General features: G+C 32.4%; 1 protein-coding gene across 6 annotated transcripts in view; it reads right to left on the bottom strand.

Annotated features, from left to right (window-relative positions):
* XPO4 (exportin 4) overlaps positions 1–20,468 on the bottom strand; it is a 125,603-nt gene that overhangs the window by 33,400 nt on the left and 71,735 nt on the right. For all 6 annotated transcript variants that reach the window (XM_031960810.1, XM_031960807.1, XM_031960809.1 and 3 more), the window contains 7 exons: positions 20,108–20,220; positions 16,680–16,837; positions 16,258–16,432; positions 4,849–5,025; positions 2,921–3,063; positions 2,275–2,420; positions 776–953 (listed from right to left, as the gene is read on the bottom strand). In XM_031960810.1, the coding sequence (XP_031816670.1) occupies positions 776–953; positions 2,275–2,420; positions 2,921–3,063; positions 4,849–5,025; positions 16,258–16,432; positions 16,680–16,837; positions 20,108–20,220 (1,090 nt within the window). The remainder of the gene's footprint in view (positions 1–775; positions 954–2,274; positions 2,421–2,920; positions 3,064–4,848; positions 5,026–16,257; positions 16,433–16,679; positions 16,838–20,107; positions 20,221–20,468) is intronic.

The following is a 20,468-nucleotide window of genomic DNA, read 5'->3' as shown; positions in this document are numbered from 1 at the left end:
TGGCAGAGATACAGAGTGGTTTGCCATTTCCTTCTCCAAATCAATTTACAGATGAGGAAACTGAGGCAAACAGGATAAAGTGACTTGCCCAGAGTCACACAGCCAGTGTTTGAATTCAGATTTGAAATCAGAAATGAGTCTTCCTGACTGCAGGTTTGGCACTCTATACTCTGTGCCATCTAGCCACCATTAACAACAGGAGCTTTCCAAAAGTTAAACAGGCTCATAAGATGAATTATGCAATTTAAGGAATCTTCAAATGGCCTCTAAAAGATTTAACTTTTCAAGTTAAAATATAAAAAAGGATTCCTGCTTGGTTTTGTGTTAACTGGTTGACCCCTAAAGTTACTGTCAAGTCTCAGATTCTGTGATTTCATGAAATACTATGTTTATGTACATATATATGCATACACATATATACACACCCACATTTTAGCCTCAATTTAAAGTTATTATTTAATGTTTAAAATTCCACTGCATTCAGTTCCCAAATCAAGTTATTTTCAGTTTTGCATTAAATAATACCTCCCCTAGAGGCTCTATAATCAATTCTATGTTAAGTTCATAGTAATTTCATAACTCTCATTCCCCTTTTCTTTTTCTGTAACTAAATGCTCTACCAACCACTTTTTATAAACCCAAACCTTTGCAATCTTCACATTTTTCCCTATATCATTTAAATATAAAAAGTACTTATTCACAGTCATTTTCTGAACAACTTATTACTTATAATATTGTAGAAATTATAAAAATGTAGCCATATATTTAGTATTACCTAATTACAGAATCTGTTCTGTTGCAACCTGGGATGGAAGAAGCCTTCTCTCCTGGAGATCCCAAGATCTGAAGTGTTGTATTAATGTCAACTTCAGTTGATTGCTTAATGGAATATTCCATTACTTCTGGAGGTATTAACGGAGTCTCTCCCTGAGTATCATCAGCTAAGAGGTAGCCTTTAGTTTCAAAAAATGAGGGGAAAAGGTGAATGCACAGTTTTTAGCCATCAGAATTTATCTTTTAGAATCTGCCTTTTCATTAACTAAAAGAACAGTGAAATTGTGTAAATTTGCAGGTTTACTTATTTAAAGCCTTTATACCACATAAAAATTTGTTAATACCACATAAAGCTAGCTCAGAAAAGACTTAAGTTTCTTCCCTTCTTCTAATATTTTACAACTTTTTGAATAAAAAAATCCCCTGAAAAGGAAATAAATCATTTCACCTATATAGTTTATAGAAAATTATATAAATGTGATCACTCTCCTATTAATAAATTTAAAACTGTCATATGAAAAGGTAGTCTATTACTATGTCAAGAGTAATTAGTCAATTATCTTGACATCATTAATATGTTATCTCCACCAGTATAAACTTTGATGCCTCTATGACTTTACTTTAGTAATACTTAAACAGTTGCTAAGCTCTGGAAAATTGAAGTACATATCAATGGTCATAGGACATGTTGTACTCCACCTCTCCCTGCCCCCCACCTTTTTAAGACTGAGCTGCTTGAAAGCAGGGTCTGTTTTTGCCTTTCTTTGAAGCCCTAGTGCTTAGCAGAATGTCTGGCACATGATAGGTGCTTAAATTTGCTGGCTTGATTCCACAAGACTAACAAGAATTAAGAGTGAGAATTTGAATGCAGGGCTTCTCTATTCCAAGTCCAATACTGAATTTGTTATTTCACATTGACTCTAAGCAGTTTCCTCACCTATAAAATGGTAACAGTAACACCTGCAGAAATTACCTCACTTAGCTGCTACTAAGTGAGACAAAAGCAAGCATATTGCTTTGCACACCTTTTTTACAACTGACAAAAAGGGCAATATTTTGCCATGATACTTAACATTATTTTTTTTTTTAAGGGAATATTTCATGTCATTTAGACAAAAGAAAAATTTTAAATCCCAAACAAAGTCCTAAGAGACTATTTAACTACATATAGTATATTATAAAAAAAGTACATGGAACTAAAACATTTATAGACTTTTAAAATTTATAGACTTCTTTCTCAAAATAACGCTGTGAGGAAGCAGTGAAATTATCATCTTGATTTTACAGATGAGGCAACTAAGGTTAAGGACTTTACCCAGTTCAAACAGCTAGTAATTGAAAGAGCTGAAATCCAAACTTGGGTCTCATCTGTAGTGCTCTTTCTATTATAGCACACAACATTCTATGGAAACTAATGCATTTTAATTTAATAACTTTTTAAAGCTGCTATCATGCCTGAAACTAAGCAGTTGGCAATTTTTTAAAGAATCATCACCCTACCTGTAACTAAAATAAGCCAGTGAATATCTTCATATAGATCATCAAGCACTTTGTTATCAATGGCACCTGAACCAGGTGAGGCAAGTAGCTGTTGTTGATGTCTCTGTAACTGGCCATGGAGTCTTGTTACTCTATCTTCTAATAAACTGAAAATAATAAATAGCATTGGAAAATTCAATTATTAAGGATATATTACAATACAATATTAACTATTAATATATGTAAAATAAATTTCAATTTCAACTACGTCATAACAATTTTGCTTTATTACATATAACAGCATTTAATGAATATATATATATATATACACACATATATATATACATATATATATATTTTTAAATTTTTACAAAGACTCATAGTACACAATGGACATTTGAAAATAGAATATTCCAAGTGTTTATTTATATGGGTCAAACCATTCTCGTACCATGTTTTCCATACTTTCTGCCATCTATCCTGTAGTGCCTGTGCTCCAAATGTATGTGCCAAGGTATGCAACCATGAATATGTTTCTGTCCATTTGTTCCAGTGAGCTGGAATACGGGGTAGGGGTGTTTAAAAGTCTTTAAACACTTTAAGTACTCTCCAGGGCATTTTGAACATAGAACATTTTCTCCATGGGATTTCTTTGGACTGTTTGTACCTTGTAAGAAGAGGTATACAGTGTTCTGCAGCAATTCTTCCTAGCATTCCTACACTGGCTAGTTGGTCAGAAAACTGGTCTCGGTCATCTTCCTGAAGTTCACTTATTTCTTCTTCCTCACGTGAGGCTACACCATTAGCAGTCTATTACAGACAATTAAAAGAAACGAAGATTAAAGAGCTGGTACATTACATAATAAAACATGCTGATTGCATCATATAATTCCCACTATTCCAAATCAGTTAAAGAGATTGCTTAGGATCCAATGATTAAAACTTGCTTAACTTAGTTGCTGGTGAAGAATGTAGGAGAGAAGGAAGTTGGCAGTAGCTGCCATTCTGTTAATTTGTGCCTCCCTACATAATGTACCAAACTACCAAGGATCTAACACCTATCACTGAAAGAATACTGAATTATAAGAGATGTAACAATGGATACAGGTATTTGTAGAGGTATATTCTTATCAAATTGACAGATAGGGAAAAAAATTATTGATTACTGGATAGAGAAAAGAAGTAAGGAAAAACACACACACTAACAGTGCTATCTTGTTATTTCTAGATGGGGTGAAACTACTTCCCCTCATTCCACTCTCATTCTTTCACCATTACTCAAAAAAAAAACATAGAAACCTGAAAGTTTAAAAGGGGGGAGGGGAGGGAGAGAGAAGAGGAATAGGTTAAGAAATGTATAAATTTAAGCAGCAACAAGAAGCAAGGAATCGGATTCTAAAAGCAGTCTCAGAACCCCAGCCTGTAAAATCCTTAGAAATGAAAAGTCAGTGAATTTTTACAGCTTTAGTTGTAGGCCATCCTTGACCCTCAGAGAAACTTTATCTTATTTAATTAATACATTGCCTAAAATTAGAAAGAATTTAAAGTAATAAGAATAGTTTTTAAAACACAAAAGCACTCTTTCATAATTAAGTATAAATGACTGAAAGTTCCTTGATGTTCTTGAATAAATTTAATTAAGTTGCTTTCCCTTTAAAACATAAATGAGATCATTTGTAGTGAGAGAATAATAGTAATTTTGACTGAAGGAGGAAAAGAGATAAGGGGAGAAAGGGCAAAAGGCAGGTTGGCAGTAAAGCACTTCATTTGGGGGTCTTAGGAATAAGTTAGGGCATTAGGAGGGGGAGGAAAGGTTTGCAAAAAAAGAGGAATAGGAATACAAAATATCAACTTTAAAATTTTACTTAGGGTCAATTACTAAAATTCTTCTCTCCACCCCAGTCCCCAGTCTTTAGGACCCTAAAATGCAAACTAGAAGATCAGCTCTACAGTTTGGCTATCTTATTATAGAAGTGCAACTTGAACTAGCCTGGAAAACTAATTACCCTTTCATAACATTAACTGTTTCTTTTGAGAAATTGGGTTCCAAGTTCCAAACATCCTTCTTTCAAGTAGATTTTTTAAAATACATAACCTTTTATGCTTTTCCTCCTCTCTATGCTGAGGGAAGAAACTGCAATCTTTCCCCTTAAGAGAAGGGTTTTTCCTTCTCTTATCTTACAACCAAACTAAGACTTCTTTGGTTATAAGCAGCTCCTGAATCTGATCAGAGGTCTGACCCTGTTTGATAAAAGCAAAAGGTTAAGTGCTTAAAGCAGTACTGGTGACAGTTGAGGGATCTAAATTTTCAGAGATTTTGTCAGGGGGTTATTTATGATTCTAGTTGAAATGCATAAAGTTCAGGGTTTGCCTTGTTATCCAAGAAACAGGGTGGTATAATGGGTGGAGCATTGGCCTAAATCAACACCCACCTCAAGTACTTTCTATCTGTGTAATCACTGGCAAATCACTGAACCTCTTCAAACAGTTTCTGCATCTAAAAATGGGCAATGATACCAGCTTATGAAATAACGCTTCTTTTATATGAATGTCTGTAATTTGAATAGGGTATAAAGGGTTAAATTAAAAACATACCAAATTCCTTGTACCATCTGGAGCAGCTAGGTGGCACTGAATGTAGGAATTAAAGACCTGAACTGCATGTTGGATAAAGAAGCCTTTATGGAAATGTTTGTCATCTTGAACCAAAGTCAACCAAGACTCCAACAATTTATCATATGCTTCCATGTACACCATATCATCTTTATCAAGCTGTAAGGGAAAAAAAAAAATCACAAAATATAGAATCAGAGAATTAAAATTAGGAGGATTATTAAAATGGAATGCAGTCATAGTTAACCATTTAACAAAAAAACCTTAACAGATCATCTGACTTAAATTTAGATTTTTAACTTGACAGATCAATGGACTAATTTTAATATGGTACAAATCAAATTGAAATAAAACCTGCAGCCTAAAAATAATTGATCCCTAGGATGGAGCTGTTGTTGAAGTATGAGATGGGGAAAGTCACTATTGAATTTTATAGCATTTGTTCATAATTAGCATAAATTCCAGGTCAAATGTAGAAATGAATATTATTTTAAATTTATGTTATATTTATACATGTCTACTAGGAAGAGTGACTACAGGACAAGTGAGGGAAGGGGCTGTTTCCTAAAGATCAGATTAGTTAATTCAAAGAAGCTAGTCATGTAATGAATTTGTTGTGCTATAATACCTTTTGAAAAACTCAGTTAAGAGGGGTTTATATCTGCAGTAGAGAAGAAATACACACATCAGTAAAAAATTAAGATACTACAAGTGGTAAAGTAAGAATACACAACAGAAATTGTTTCCCTGGGTAGGGGTTTCATATTAGGAACTGATTCCAATACCTTTCCCCAACTATCAAAAACATTCATAACAGTATGTTATCATACATTAAAGGAAAGTTTCTAAACATAACAGAAACACAGTTTTATAAACATAACATAAGCATAATAGTTGCATTATTTCTTCATAGAGTTCAAAGTAGTTAACAATCTGGTTGAAGAATTCCCTGTCTTCCCCCCAAAATTTCAAGCCAGTTTAACTACCATGATCTTGTGTGATATTGTGACAAATAACTTAAATTCTCTAGGTTTCTGTTTTCTCATTTGTAGAAGGAAGAATTTGAACTTTTTGATTTCAAAGATGCCTTGCAGTTTTAAAATTCTATGATTTTATGCACTATCAAGGCTTCCACCACAAAAACCCTGAGTTCCAAGGATTAGATTAACACAATCTGAGATATCACCACAAGCAGTTATTACAAGTTCCTTTTTAAAAAATTTTCTCCCCTTGAGACCTTGAATTTCATTGGTGAAGGGAAGCAATGTGGCATAAACTCCTTCAGGCTGGAATATCAAATACTACAGATTGACAACTTCTTAGTAATTTAGTCTTTAAAAGCTAAATAAACAATAAGAGGTTAAATGACTAGGTGATAGTGACAGAGCTAGTCCGAGTCAAAGAAAGGCTAGAGTCCTTCATCTGCACTGTATCTTGCTAGTACCTTCCATTATATTTCATAAATGAACCAAATTCTAGCTAAGGCTGAATACTACTTTATATATGATAAATTAGTCCATAGGAAATAACTTGGTTTTTTTTTTTTTCAATAAAAAAAATTTTAAAAATTGAATTTCAATAAAGTTCAATAATAAAAAGAGCATAAAAGATTTTAAAGGTAGAATCTCAGTGATCATTTTGCTTGTATTTATTTCTTTGAATAAAAATTATTAGTATAAGAAACATTCCAAATTTGCTATAAGTTCTGAAGTTACTATAAGAAATCTGGTATATTTCATTCTTTATATAATTAATTTTCTTGAATCAATTACATCATAAGAGCTAATAAGTTATATAGTGCTTTAAAGCTTACAAAATATTTTAACAAGTGTGACAAAAAACTTCAGTTTGTGATGACTTTAATCATCAAATTTGGCAAGTATTTAAACCCTGTACTAGATAAACCCTGAAGAACCTAAATATTAGTCACATTATTATTCAGCTTATAGTACATATCCTGCATCCCAAACCGATTTAGAAGTAATTAAATACTACAGATTCTCAGAAATACTCTGAAGACAGAAAAGTTTTTTTAAAAGACTTTCTTTGACAATATTTGTTAACCTATAACTATAAAACAAAAACAGTAATTTGAACTAATATTGTCAAAAGAAGTTAAATAAACAAATCTACTTTTGATCTAGGATACCTTTATTTTTATTTAGAGAATTTCAAAATACATGTAATCAAAACCAACGCACACAATCTTTTCTAGAGCCAACAAATGTAGATAGGTGTTAGAGAACAAGTGGACAAGGAAAGAAGTTGGTGACAAGGCTATTTATAATGTTGGCACTGCCAAGTAGAACCTCAGAAATCATAATTTACATTTGAAAATGCACACCTTATAAGCCACACCTAACTATTTCACGTCTGCTTTAGTTAATACTGGGCTTATTCACAATACATTTCCATGAATGTGATTTAACTGAGATGACACTATAGTTACAGATGAAGTCTGTGATATGGCTATCATTATGGATTTGCTAAATCATCAGAACCAAACCAACATTTTAATAAGAGTTTACTATGTGCTAGCTAATGAAGATACAAAGACAAATGAAATGGTGTTTGACCTCAAGATGTATACATTTTAAAGGAAGCTTTTTAAGGGCAGGGACTAAACCGTTTTTTGTATACCCATTGCTTAATACACTGGCTGGCACATGGCAGTTAATTGGCTATCATTATGGATTTGCTAAATCATCAGAACCAAACCAACATTTTAATAAGAGTTTACTATGTGCTAGCTAATGAAGATACAAAGACAAATGAAATGGTGTTTGACCTCAAGATGTATACATTTTAAAGGAAGCTTTTTGAGGGCAGGGACTAAACCGTTTTTTGTATACCCATTGCTTAATACACTGGCTGGCACATGGCAGTTAATTAGTAAATGCTTACTGACTTATTAAAAAGGCCAAGTATATAAAAAATAAATCTAGAACAATTTGAGGGGAGAAAGCAAAAGCAGCTAGGACAAGAAAGAGTGAATTCAACAGGAAAAGCCTTATAGAGGAAAAGATATTTGGGCTAATATCTGAAGTAAACTTTTGTTGTTTTTCAGATGTTTTAAGTCACATCCAACTCTTTGTGACCTCAATTGGAATTTTCTTGGCAAAGATACTGGAATGGTCTGTCATTTCTTTTTCCAGCTCACTTTATAATGAAGGAAACTAGGTAATCTAATAAAATTGAGGTGAAGACAATCAATATACATTCCAGGTATGGGGAAAAATGTGTGCAATGGCCTATAGAAAGAAAAGAGGATGCTGGCTAGGCTGGAGATTGACATATCTGAAGAGAAATTGTTCTATTAAACTAGAGTCTCCTAAAGCCAAAGTAAGATTCTCCCATGGCACAATGAAGTATTTACATTTAGGCAGAAAGAACTGGGAAAAGCAGTGATTTCTAGAGACTGTAATTTGGCATCTCAGAAATCCACTCAGCATACATAATCAAAAAAGAAATAACCTGAGCCTCTTAAGCTGCACTCAAGTTTTGTGCTCTGGATTGCAGGTTAATATTATAAAGAAATAAAAGACATAAAATATCTGAAAAGAAGCTGCTTAAAGTCCATTAAAAACTCTTTAAAAGAAGGGTTTTTGTAAAGTTTAAGTTTTGTATCTTATGTCTCAGAAAAATGGCTTCTTTCAACATCTAAATCTTATTCTGAGCAACTGTATATGATTGTCATAACTAAATGATAACACAAATTACATAATACTGTACAGTGCAAGAATATAACAAGGGTCATCAAAACAAATCTTGCAACTGCATTTGCAGTTTTCTTTCTTCTAATTAAAAAAAAAATTCCTTTAGGAATTTACTTTAGAAATTAGGCATAGTAAGAATACCATGAACTCGATTCCTTAAAAATAAAAATTCTTAAATAGGCCATTATTGGATATTCTAACATTTTGGAGGTATACACTTATGAATTTTTGATAAGAACTAATACCGAAAAGCCTGGATGCTCCTGAACTAAATAATCTTTTAAAAAAAATTTCAACTCTGTGATTTCACGACTCTGACTTCTTATTACTTTTATGCAATGTGCTCTATTTCTCCAGGAAAAATAAAAAAATAAAAAAACTTTTGTAGTTCATGAAATACTTCATTGCTTAAACTCAATTTAAAAATGTGGAGATTCCATATTTCCTACAGTTCACCAATCATATATTCTACTTTTTTACTTCTACACTTGAATTTTTTGACAGGTCAATGAATGTAAAAAAGGTATATAGCTACAATCTCCATATCTTCACTCAACTATATCTGGTTAAATTCATTAGTCCAGCAATATAAGAAGTAAATACAGTAAAATACATGAACAATATCTGTTAAGATTATTTTTCAATGTCCATTGAATGGAGAATGATTAAACAAAAGGTCTGCTTTCTCTTTTACTTATTGTCAATCTATTCTACTCTACTGGTTCATTCTGCACAAACATGCTTATGTTCTCCCATATCCTGAAAAAGCCTTCACTTGATCCCTTTTTTCTTATTGTTTTATCTTTTGTCCTTTGTAACTAAATTCTTCAGAAAGGCCATCTATAACAGGTACCTTTATTTTCCCCTTCTCGTTCCTTAACTCCTTAGAATTCTACTTTTAATGATACCATTCCACTAAAACCGTTCTCTCCAAAGTTACTAATGATCTTAATTGTCAAATCTAATGATCTTTTCTCAATTATCACTCTTCTTGACTTTGACTTCTCTGAAGCCTTGGACATTGTCTGCTTACCTCAACTCTCTCCTGACTCCAAACAATTCTCTTTTTTTTTTTTCCTCAATAGTATTATATTTCTCCAAATACATGTAAAGATAGCTTTCAACATTTGTTTTTGTTAAACTTTTGTGTTCCAAATTTTTCTCCTTCCCTCTCATCTCCTCCCTCACCAAAAGAGCAAGCAATCCGATGTAAGTTAAATATATGCTATCCTTGTTTAAACATATTTCCTTATTTGTCATGCTATGCAAGAAAAATCAGGCCAACAGGAGAAAAAAAACACCAAAAAAGAAAACAAACACACATATACAAAAAGATGAAAATACTATGCTTCAATCCACATTAATCTCTATAGTTTTTTTTTCTGGATGTGACTAGCATGTTCCATTCCAAATCTATTGAAATTGCTAGAATCATCATACTGTTGGGAAGAGCCAACCATCACATGTGATGGCCACATAATTTTATTGATACTGTGTATAACATTCTTCTAGTTCTGCTCATTTTACCCAGCACCAGTTCATGTAAGTCTTCTAAGCTTTTCTGAAATCAGCCTTCTCATCATAGTTACTGTTATTTATGACTCTGTTATGATAAGTATATTGTTACTGCTAGTTAATGTTTAAAGTTAATGTCAAACTGAAATGTCAAAATATGGTATATGCGGTAACCCTGGAATGTATATAGTGCCTGGAGATACTTGGTATTAATGTAACACTACCTTAAATAATATATAAACTTTGTGACTCAAATCAATAAACACTGCCTGGCTCGTGTATTTCCACACTCATCCTATTCACTGGAGCTGGCCTCCAACAGTTTCTCATAGTGTTTTAGTTGATTCTCTAAATGTCCAAAAAATTCTCCATCCCGCCATCAAACTGATTTTCCTAAAATGCAGTTCTAATCATGCTACCCCTCTATAATAAATTCTACTAGCTTCCTATTATTTCCAGGATCAAATATAAAACACTCTGTTTAATATTCAAAGTCCTTCATAACCTAAACTCCCACCCACCCACCCATCCTTCTACTTTTCTAGTCTTCTTATATCTTATTCCCAGACAATTACTCTTTGAGCCATCTTTGTTGTCTTATTGGCGCCTGTTCCATAAAGAAGATCTTCCCACCTTTCAGCTCCAGGCATTCTCTTTGGCTGTCCCCCTTGTGTGAAGTCCGGACTAGTTCCCTGGAGGCCTCAGGATCAGCCAGAGTCAGGATAAGCAAAAGTTCTTGGTCTTTAGGGGGAGGAGTGAAGGAGACAGACAAACTGACAGAAGTTTTGCAAAGGATCTAGAGTCCAGAACCTCCACACTTTTCTCCTCTCTGGTCTGTGGCCAAATGAAGTTCTCTCACCTCTCATTTCATTTCACCCTCTAATTCCCCCTACAATTATCCATATACACCAAAAGATCAAGCCAGCAAGGAATAGTGAGAAGGGCCATTTTTTCAAACATATGCTAATAGAGTTATTGTCCAATAGATAAGCAGCCTTAAGTGCTTGGTTGTCTGATTCAAGCCCACCTTTTAAGAGTTTCAGCCCTTTACACCCTTGGCTACAACCTTCTTCCCCACTTCTGCTCAGACCTCCCTAACTTCCTTCAAGTCCTAGTTAAACACACCTATTTCAGGAAGCCCTCTCTAACACCTCTTAATTCCCACATTTTGCCTCTTCTAATGACTTCGTCTTTATTATGTATAGAGCTTGTTTTGTTGATTGGTGGGTGGGTTGTAGTGCTTCCTTCTTGAAGAGGACTAAAATGACATCACTGTTAGTCAAGTTAGTATATTCAAATGTAGCTGATCAGAGCAATGTGAGTTTGGAAAACTCTGCCACAAGTCAGACACAAAAAACCCCTATGAACATTTGGGTGGATTCTCTAATTTTGCGCATCTAGCTTGCTTTGCATATATTTGTTTACATGCTATCGCCTCCCATTAGATTGTAAGCTTCTTAATGGCAGTGACTGTCTTTTGAATCTGATTTTTGTATCTCCAATACTCATCATACTGATGAGCACAGTAAGTGCTTAATAAATCCTTTGCCTGATTGAGCATTTATAGGCTGAATGTGATGACTATGGAGAAATATGGGAAGACTTAGATGAAGTAAAGCAAAATGAAGTAAGCATAATCAGGAAAAAAGCATACAAAATGACCAGAACAACCTAAATGGTCAAGAACAAAAACGAAATAATTGAAACTGAGGTGGTGAAATAATCATGACCAAACTAGGGCCAAAGAAAAGCTAGACAACTCTCTTTCTTCTTGGCACAGGTAGGAACTAAACATTTTGAAGAAGGGACCCCAAAACTTGGAAAATCCTTAAAGGAGAAAATCTTCAACTCTGCCTCAGTGAGGGACCCCATCCCAAGGGGCAACAGTTTCATCCTTGTTATCTCGGTGTGGTCAGCTCAGTCCTGAAACCCACTGAATTCAATTCAAATTCCAACTTGAAGCTGAAACACAGCTAGGAGCCAACTTGGGACTCCACCCACCAGCCCCCTTCAGCTTGTAGCCAAAGCCCCCTAGAATACTGTTTCCAGTGCTATCCCCTCTTTACTCTCACCTATTTCCCTAACTAGACTTTAACCTTACTTCTAATCCCCATAATAAACTTCTTTTATCAATCTAGGTTTTCAGGTCTGTAAATTCCTTTACAGAGGATTTCTGTGCTGCCAGAAAGGAATCCCCAGAATTCACTATCCTTGTGCCGCCACTAGACCTTATTTAACTCCCTGACCACCAGAAACCCCAATTTCATTTGGGTTCCCCAAATCTAAATCTCATCAATATGAAAGATTTCTCTTATCACAACTTTTCTAATGCCTTGGTTGTATTTTGCTGCTTTTTACTTTTTAAAAAAAATTCTTTGCCATTAAGAAGTGACTGTAGAAGAGAGATTAAGAGGTAATACACCGTAAAAAATGTGCTGGAAAAATAAAAAAAAAATTAACTTTTTTAAAGTTTTTTTTTTTTTAAAGTAACATCACTTTACTTCAAAGCTGAAATTTTCACCTCTTTAAATTATTCACATAAAATAACAGTTTGATTTCCAAAGTATTAGTTAAATGGCAGGAAAAATTCCAGTAAAATGAATAATGCATCATAAACTATTAGAAAACAGTAGCTAGCAAAAAGGCCAAGACTGGGTCCCACTACAAATTCCAGCTATATAACTTTTCCCAATGTCCATAAATTCAAATGCCTTTCCTACAAACTACATTGTATTTATTATACTTACTTTTATCCTACAAATTCTTACACATGTATTTATTGCTTTTCTTTTAGAATATAATGGAAAAAGTATAATATATATCTTGAAAGTAGGGACTATTTAGTTCTTTGAATTTATATTCCCAGTGCCTAAGCTTGTGCTTAGCACATTAGGAGAAGTTCAGAAATGTTAGTCGATTGACTTAAATATTACAGTCAAGGATAATTTCTGTCTATATTTCTACTTTTCATGGTAACACAGGTATTCACAAAACACCAAATCTGTATCCAATAAACTATTAGCCATGTACCATGTACCTCATGTACCATGTACCATGTGACTCAAAAAATTTGGTTCTTCTCCTTGAAATATATTAGCTACCATTTACATAGTTATAAAAATATTATCTGATTTGCTCCTTAGGAGAACACTATATGGTGAATAGTACATTATTTCCCACTTCAGAGATAAAAGCAATAGCTGACAAATACTTGTTACTTGTAAGCTTTACAAAGTGATTTTCATATTATCTTCCTAAGGCATGATGCTGACTGTGTCACTCCTTTATTCTAAAACCTTTAATAGTATCTGATTCTCTCTACTATAGAAAAGAAACTACCTGACATTTAAGAATCTACAATCTGATTTCAGTCTACTTTCTAGAAATTATTTCCTATTTTCTGTGTTCTAGTTAAACTGGACTGTTTCACTTCCTGCTTAAGGACACTCTCACAACATATTGTTGTGGACCTAGAAAACCTTCTCTTTTCATTTAGGTCTTTCACAATCCATGTCAAGTGTCCCATTTTTCATATTCCCCAGTTCCTTCATCCTCAATTCCTAAGGACTTCTCTTCTAATAAATTATCTACAAGTTGCATCCCAAACTGAATGCAAACTGCTTGACATTGGGACTATTTTGTTTTTCTTCATGTTCTCAGCACAGCATAACAAACACATTGTATACAGTAAATGCTTAATGAATGTTTACCAGATAAAATTATTTCTCTTGATGCTCATTAACACTGTGAGGTACATATTTAATCTTGTTTTTTAGACAACTAGAGAATTCTTCCCCATTTTCTTTCACAAATTCACTTCTGAAATCTAGGTGCTTTCCTGTGCCTAAAATGGATAATCTAATTATTTATTGCTTTATAAAGCCTTTCTTGAAAAAAAAAAAATTTAAAGGGGGCAAATAAACTTTCGAACAACATTCTTTCCTCTATCCTTGAAAAATTTGTGCTTTACATGGACTCTATCATATGAAATCCTATAACAATACTAAGAGACTGGCTCAAAAATGGGAACCTAAGGCTCCCAAATTTTATTAAAATAAAATATAGGACCTTGCTACACCAAATTCTTTTATTGTTTTGTAATTTGTTTTAGTAAAGTTCTAGACATTAAGTTACTTACTGAGGAATAAATTTACAATTTTCTCAGTATTTTTCTTTCTTCCTAGTCTGATATTCTTCATTCTTATCATAAATCAAATCATTTATTTTGTTCAATAACTACCATAAATTAGATTATTTGATTGTGAATCAATTAGTATACTGCTATGGACCAAAAGCCTTAAATAGATTAGGCTGGTCCTAGAAGAAATTCATATTGAAAAATCATCATAGCTCTCTGCAATGAAGTAACTTCTATTTACTCCTCTATTCCCTCAAAACACAAGAGGAAGAAACAACAACAAAGTCAAGGCAGAATCTAAAGCACAAAGACCACCATTTCACAACTTTTAGTTTTTGACTTCATTATTCCTTTGTCAGATGAGCATAAGAATAAGACCTGTTCAGATAATAAATATGTTAATTTTTCTATTTTCTGCAATTCAGACAAATTTAATGATTAAATACATAAACTGTTAGAAATTCTATAAGAATTAAATTTTAAAAGTTTTTTTTAAAAAAGTCAAATCTAGAAAACAAAAACAAACTTAATTTCTCTTTAAATGCTATTCATTTTAACCACTTCAAAATAGGAAATAAAAATCAACAAAGGGAGATATTAATTATGCTAAAAATCTCATTAATCCATGCTTCATTAATTCAGAATTTGGACAGCATAACCTTTGAATGTAGAACACATTTTATGTTCACTTCAAAAAAAAAAAAAAAAAAAGAAAAAGAAAAAGAAAACCTTTATGCCTCAGAAATCCAATACCACAATTAAAAAAAAAAAATACTACTATTACTATCCTTCTTTCCATCCCATGAAGAATTATCAGTTGTTTACCTCTTCTCTTAGATTCACACTCTGAATACCATGTTTATTAGAATTCTGATGGGGCTTCATGAAATTTTTAAAAGATTAAAAAGTATTCACTGAAAAGTATTGCTTAAACAGAAACTTGGTTGTTCTGAGGAATCCGATATTTGGAAGCTGTCTTCCCCAACTATTTTTATATTTTCTAAACGTCCCTACATTAAATAAAATAGATGCCTACATCCACAAATTAAGCCATGAATGATTAAAACAGTTAGAAGGAAATAAAGGTTCATTAATGTAATAATATTTAGTTTCTTTTAAGGTAAGCTGGAAAAGTACACCAGTAGATATTTAACACAATAATAGTGCATTTCTTCTTATGCTTTTTACAAAAGTCTTTAATGATCATTAAACTGGAGAGGGAAACTCATTTTAAACAAGAAATGTGAAAAATTTTTGATAAAAACATCAATTACTTCTATCACTACAAGGTGAATTAATCTATTAACTAAATAAATACAGCTGTTTTCATAAAGATTAGGGTCAACTATTCAGTTAAATTTGCTTGATTTGATTACAAAATGAGGAAATATTTTTTGTGTTTCTAAGAACATCCTTAATATTTAACACATTTTTATGTGTAATAACAGTTAAACTTAATAATTGCCATTAGATCATGCTAGCTAAAGAGAGCAGCACCCAAATCAGAAGATGTTAATGATAGAGAACCCAATTATAAATGGCTTATTTTTGAAAAAATTCAAAACTTGGATCAAAAGATACTATCAAAAAAGTACCTTTTTAACTTTTAAAAGCATTTTATAAAGAAGTCAAAACTGAACTCTCAAGGAACAAAAGCTGTATTATATAACAGTAGACTATTAATATTTTAGAGGGAAATTTACTAACATATAAGTGCAAGCATTTTAAGTTTAATCAGATGAAATTATTTCAAAAGTAAAGCTCCAAAGACCTAAAATTTCCAATTCTTTATGTACCTTCATCCTACAATCTCAGAAGTCAATTTGTAAATGAATTTATCATTCCTCATGATCCCAATGTTAAAAAATGTGCATGCCAAAAGACTTGTGTAACAACAAAAGCAGACTACAAGCCATGGAGCTCTCATTTGACATGTCCACAGCTTCCAAAAATACCATCATAGTATAACAGATTTTCAAGTAAAAGATCAAATAAGCTCTTACATTAGAGTAATTTACTCACCACTTCTTCCAACGCAGCACTTCGCCCAAAAGAACAAGTGAGATGTGTGAGGCAGTTAACAAAGGAAGAGAAGAGTTCATTTGGAATGGCAGTTAAAACATTTCGAGGGAACACAGTTATCAAATTGCTGATAATGCTGGAGATCCCCACCGCTTCAGAGTCTTCTATTTCAATTCTATAAATCAAAGAAATTTTAATTATTGAGTAGGAAAAATGGATTCCCTTACACATACCATCTATTCATTTTCAAAGATTAATGCAACTGTTTCATTCTAGCCATCAAATGCAGGTATACTTTAAAATGTCAAGAGGGGGGGAAAAAAAAAGTTACCTATTATTTATTTCTGCTAACTGCAAAAATAAAAAGGAGTAAAAAAAGAAAAATCACCATAATATTAAAGAAGCAAGTTAAGTATACGTACCCATTAATGGTATTCAGTAATCCCTCAATGAAATGTGCCAGGTAATCCACTTGAGAACCTTCATCGGGAAAGATGGGTCCATGAAGAGAGGCTAACTGGGCTAAGCACTGAAGTGAATCTTGTGCCATATCTGAATCTTCTCTGATTTTACGATGTACCTGTAAGAAAGAGTCACTGCCAATTCATAAAAATAAATTCTCTTTATCAAATTACATGTCTACCTTCCAAACAAGAAAGAGCTCAGACCAGCTGTTTATTTTTAAACAAAGTATTTAATTCCTAAATCAAAACACATTTTAAATATCATTTTACCCTCCAATGCACTAACTTCACAAGCCATAATTTTAAATATCTCCAAACTAACTATCCACTGGGTGCTACCTACATTTTGAAAATTTAACTGTCTACAGCATGTTGTGTCTTAAAGAGAGAAACAGATGCCAGCCAGTCAGACATACTGCTCCTTCTAAAAACAGCAATAACGACAGTCATCTGTATTATGCTAACTATGCCTAGGCTACAGTCTTGCTAAAGTTAGTCATCAAGTTCAATCAAGAGTATATGGATGCTTCTTTATTGGAAGTAAACAGTGAAGCTATGAAAAGTAAATGCTTTACAATCCTTAAAAATGCATTCATTTATTCAAAATTTTATAATTATAATTTTCTCTTCATTTACCTTTGTTCTACAACACTGCCATTATAAAGGAATAGTGTAAATACATTTCAAAAGTCTGTACAAATTTTACTTCAGTCATGCAAAACTTTCCAAATACCTACCAGTGTTCAAAACACTACATTTATGCTAGATAAATTAGTATTGTTTATATTTTCAGGTAAATATTAAAGAGACATTACATTTCTGTCACATGATACAATATTATAAAACAAAGTATTTTTTAATGTAGATTGCTTAATGTAGTCACCACAAAAGCACCTAACTTTTTGAGAATGAATTAGAAACTAATCCCACTTCACTTTTATTGACAATAAAAATGACATTTTACTAGAGATTAAGTTGGTCCTTCTCTTTTCTAAACAATTCTGACTGTATACATCATCACTTGTTACCTTACTGTTTTGTATGTTCAATCTATTTAAATTTGATTTCTCTAACTCTATATTTCTCAAGGTACTTTCTCTATTTTATACTTACTTTTGTATCTTCCAGGCTAACCCAGCAAAGTGTTGGGCACATATTTATCTGCTCAGCAAATACTTGATGAATGATTCTATTTTCATCTTTGAACTTCCTTCAGCTTATAGTTATTAAATATATATTGCAAAAACTCAAACATATTTGGAAGTTTTTAATAATTATTTTCTCTACTCTTACATGTTAAAAAAATAATTTTGCTCAAGAAATATTAACATCCTTTGAATACATTCTAATACATCTAATGATGTCTACATAACTCTTTGTATCAATTATGACATATAAGCAATTCCCATTTAGTGAATAAGTTGTATAACAAAGTTTGTTCCTAAGTGGAATTCAATGTGCATTTTTAGTTGCTAAAATGAACCTGGACATATAAGAGGGTAAATAAATGTCTATGGGCTAACCTAGGAACCCAATCTACTTTATAACATTGTTTCTACGGGAAAATGTATTTCAAGTTCTAACTTAGAAATTGGATACAATGAATACAGTCCTTGGTTTCTCCTACCCTTCCTTGACACTTCCTTAGCTCTCCCATTCTTGCTTTCCAGTACAACTTTTGGTCAACATGGCTGGTTAAACAAGTCAGGATGAAGGAAGACTACATTCCATTGTTAACAGCAGTTGTATTTCAAACATTTGTGACGTTATCCTTACTGAATTATAAACATATCACATAATTATAAAGTTAGCCCTGTCTCTAAATATGTGTATAACAGACATTTGTGTAGGGTTTTAAAGTTCACAAAGTATTCTATGCATATACACACAGAGATACATATATGTATATATAAACATGTATATATGTATGTATGTATATATATTTGCACATCACTAGAATCTCATTACAATCCTGTGAAAAAGTTACCATTGCTTCTCTTTTATAGATAAGGAAATGGAGGCTCAAAGAGCTCACAAGTTTTATTACTAGTCACACTGTCATGAAGTGTCAGAGGTAGGATTTGAGCTGAAACACTTCAATCTTCAAGTCCAGGACTCTCTGCAATAGTTCACTTTCATTATAAAAGGCAAAGGGAGATAGAGAGGGGGGAGGGAAAAGAGAATGCATGATGCTTGGAAAAGATTTCTGAACTCATTATGATGTACAAATGGAGAGCTTTTTGTTTTCAAGTTGAAATATAAATTCAAAAATATTAAATAGAGCTAAACATATATCCTTACCTAAGGAAATATTTTTTATGTCCAATTGAAAATTAAATTAAGTCATAATCCATCTGATTAATCCCTTAAAGTACATCTTAAGGTAGAATTAATAACTAGCTATAAACATTAGACTTGTCAATACAGCTATGCAAGGAAGAGTTAACTTCCAAACTCAAAAAGTTATTTGCAATGAGGCAATTCACAGCTGACAGCAGCAGCTGTTTGGTTTGTCTAGACAGCTGTTCAGATTTGGTATAGCTGTTTCGAGTTCTGCCAGCAAGTTTTTCACCTTTTCAAAAACTGCTGGAGCAATATCAATTTTCAATCAAATGAAATAAATCTTTATAAAGATATAACCTTGAATACATTCCAAAATAATTTATTTCAATTGAGGCTGACAGCTGTATTCAAGATTTATTTACAATTAGTCCATTAATTTTGACAATGTTTTCAGCATATTATTTTTACGAATTGCAAATGAAAACACAAACTGATTTATGTTAAATCTAAAAATGACAAAATCATCTATGTTTACACTTACATAGACATAAAGAATTCATTTCAACAGCTGCTGAATATGTACTAGATAAACTACAATGCTTTTTCTTTAACTTCCAATGACTCCATCTCATCAAATGGGAATTCACCAGCAAAGAAAAGGAATATATAAATACTGGAAAATTACAAATGGAAAAATCTTAGTCTTTAACTGTCCAATTTACCATTAATTATGCAATTTATACTTTTATACTACAATTGCAAATTAGCTGGAAAATGCCAATATGTTTTTCATCTTTAACTGTTATACTTGTGTAAGGATGGAAAACATTGAAATGCAGTATTTATTTGATATTTTCAGAGTAGTATTTAAAACATAAAATTATTCAATTATATTATAGTTTAAAACTTGAAACATGTATAAAACATACAAAATGTATATTACTCTTATAAAGTATTAAACTTCATGAAATAATTACATATCAAAAACATGAATTATTTTTTAAAAATTTACATTTAATTGATGCAATTGAAAGTCAGAATGTGAAAAGAAATTTAAAAAAAAAACAACTTCAAACATATCAAATAGGAAGAATTATACTTACTGTAAAGAAAAGATCCATAACTCTGCTGTCCAAGAGGGTCTCACGCCAGGACTCTGTTGGCTTTAGCATCACATTTTGTGAAGATTCAAACATAGCTATATAATGTCTACCCAGTTATCTGGTGTCAAGGTCAACAATAACATTCTTACTTTGTTTAAAAAATATGTATATCCTGGATACAACAGGATCCATTCAGAAAGAATGTAATGGAACCAAGTTTAAGCCTCTTCACATACACTGCATAATTCATGCATGAGGCCAAGGAATAAAAGGTATTAAGTACTGGAAAAAAGAATGCTATAGGCATGTAAGATAACAGTTTGATCATAATTATGTGACATACCAAAGGGATAAATTCACT

Source organism: Sarcophilus harrisii, chromosome 3, assembly GCF_902635505.1.
Source record: "Sarcophilus harrisii chromosome 3, mSarHar1.11, whole genome shotgun sequence".
NCBI classification, from domain to species: Eukaryota; Metazoa; Chordata; class Mammalia; order Dasyuromorphia; family Dasyuridae; genus Sarcophilus; species Sarcophilus harrisii.
Note: the sequence above shows the minus strand (reverse complement) of the source record. Positions and strands in the feature narration are given on the sequence as shown.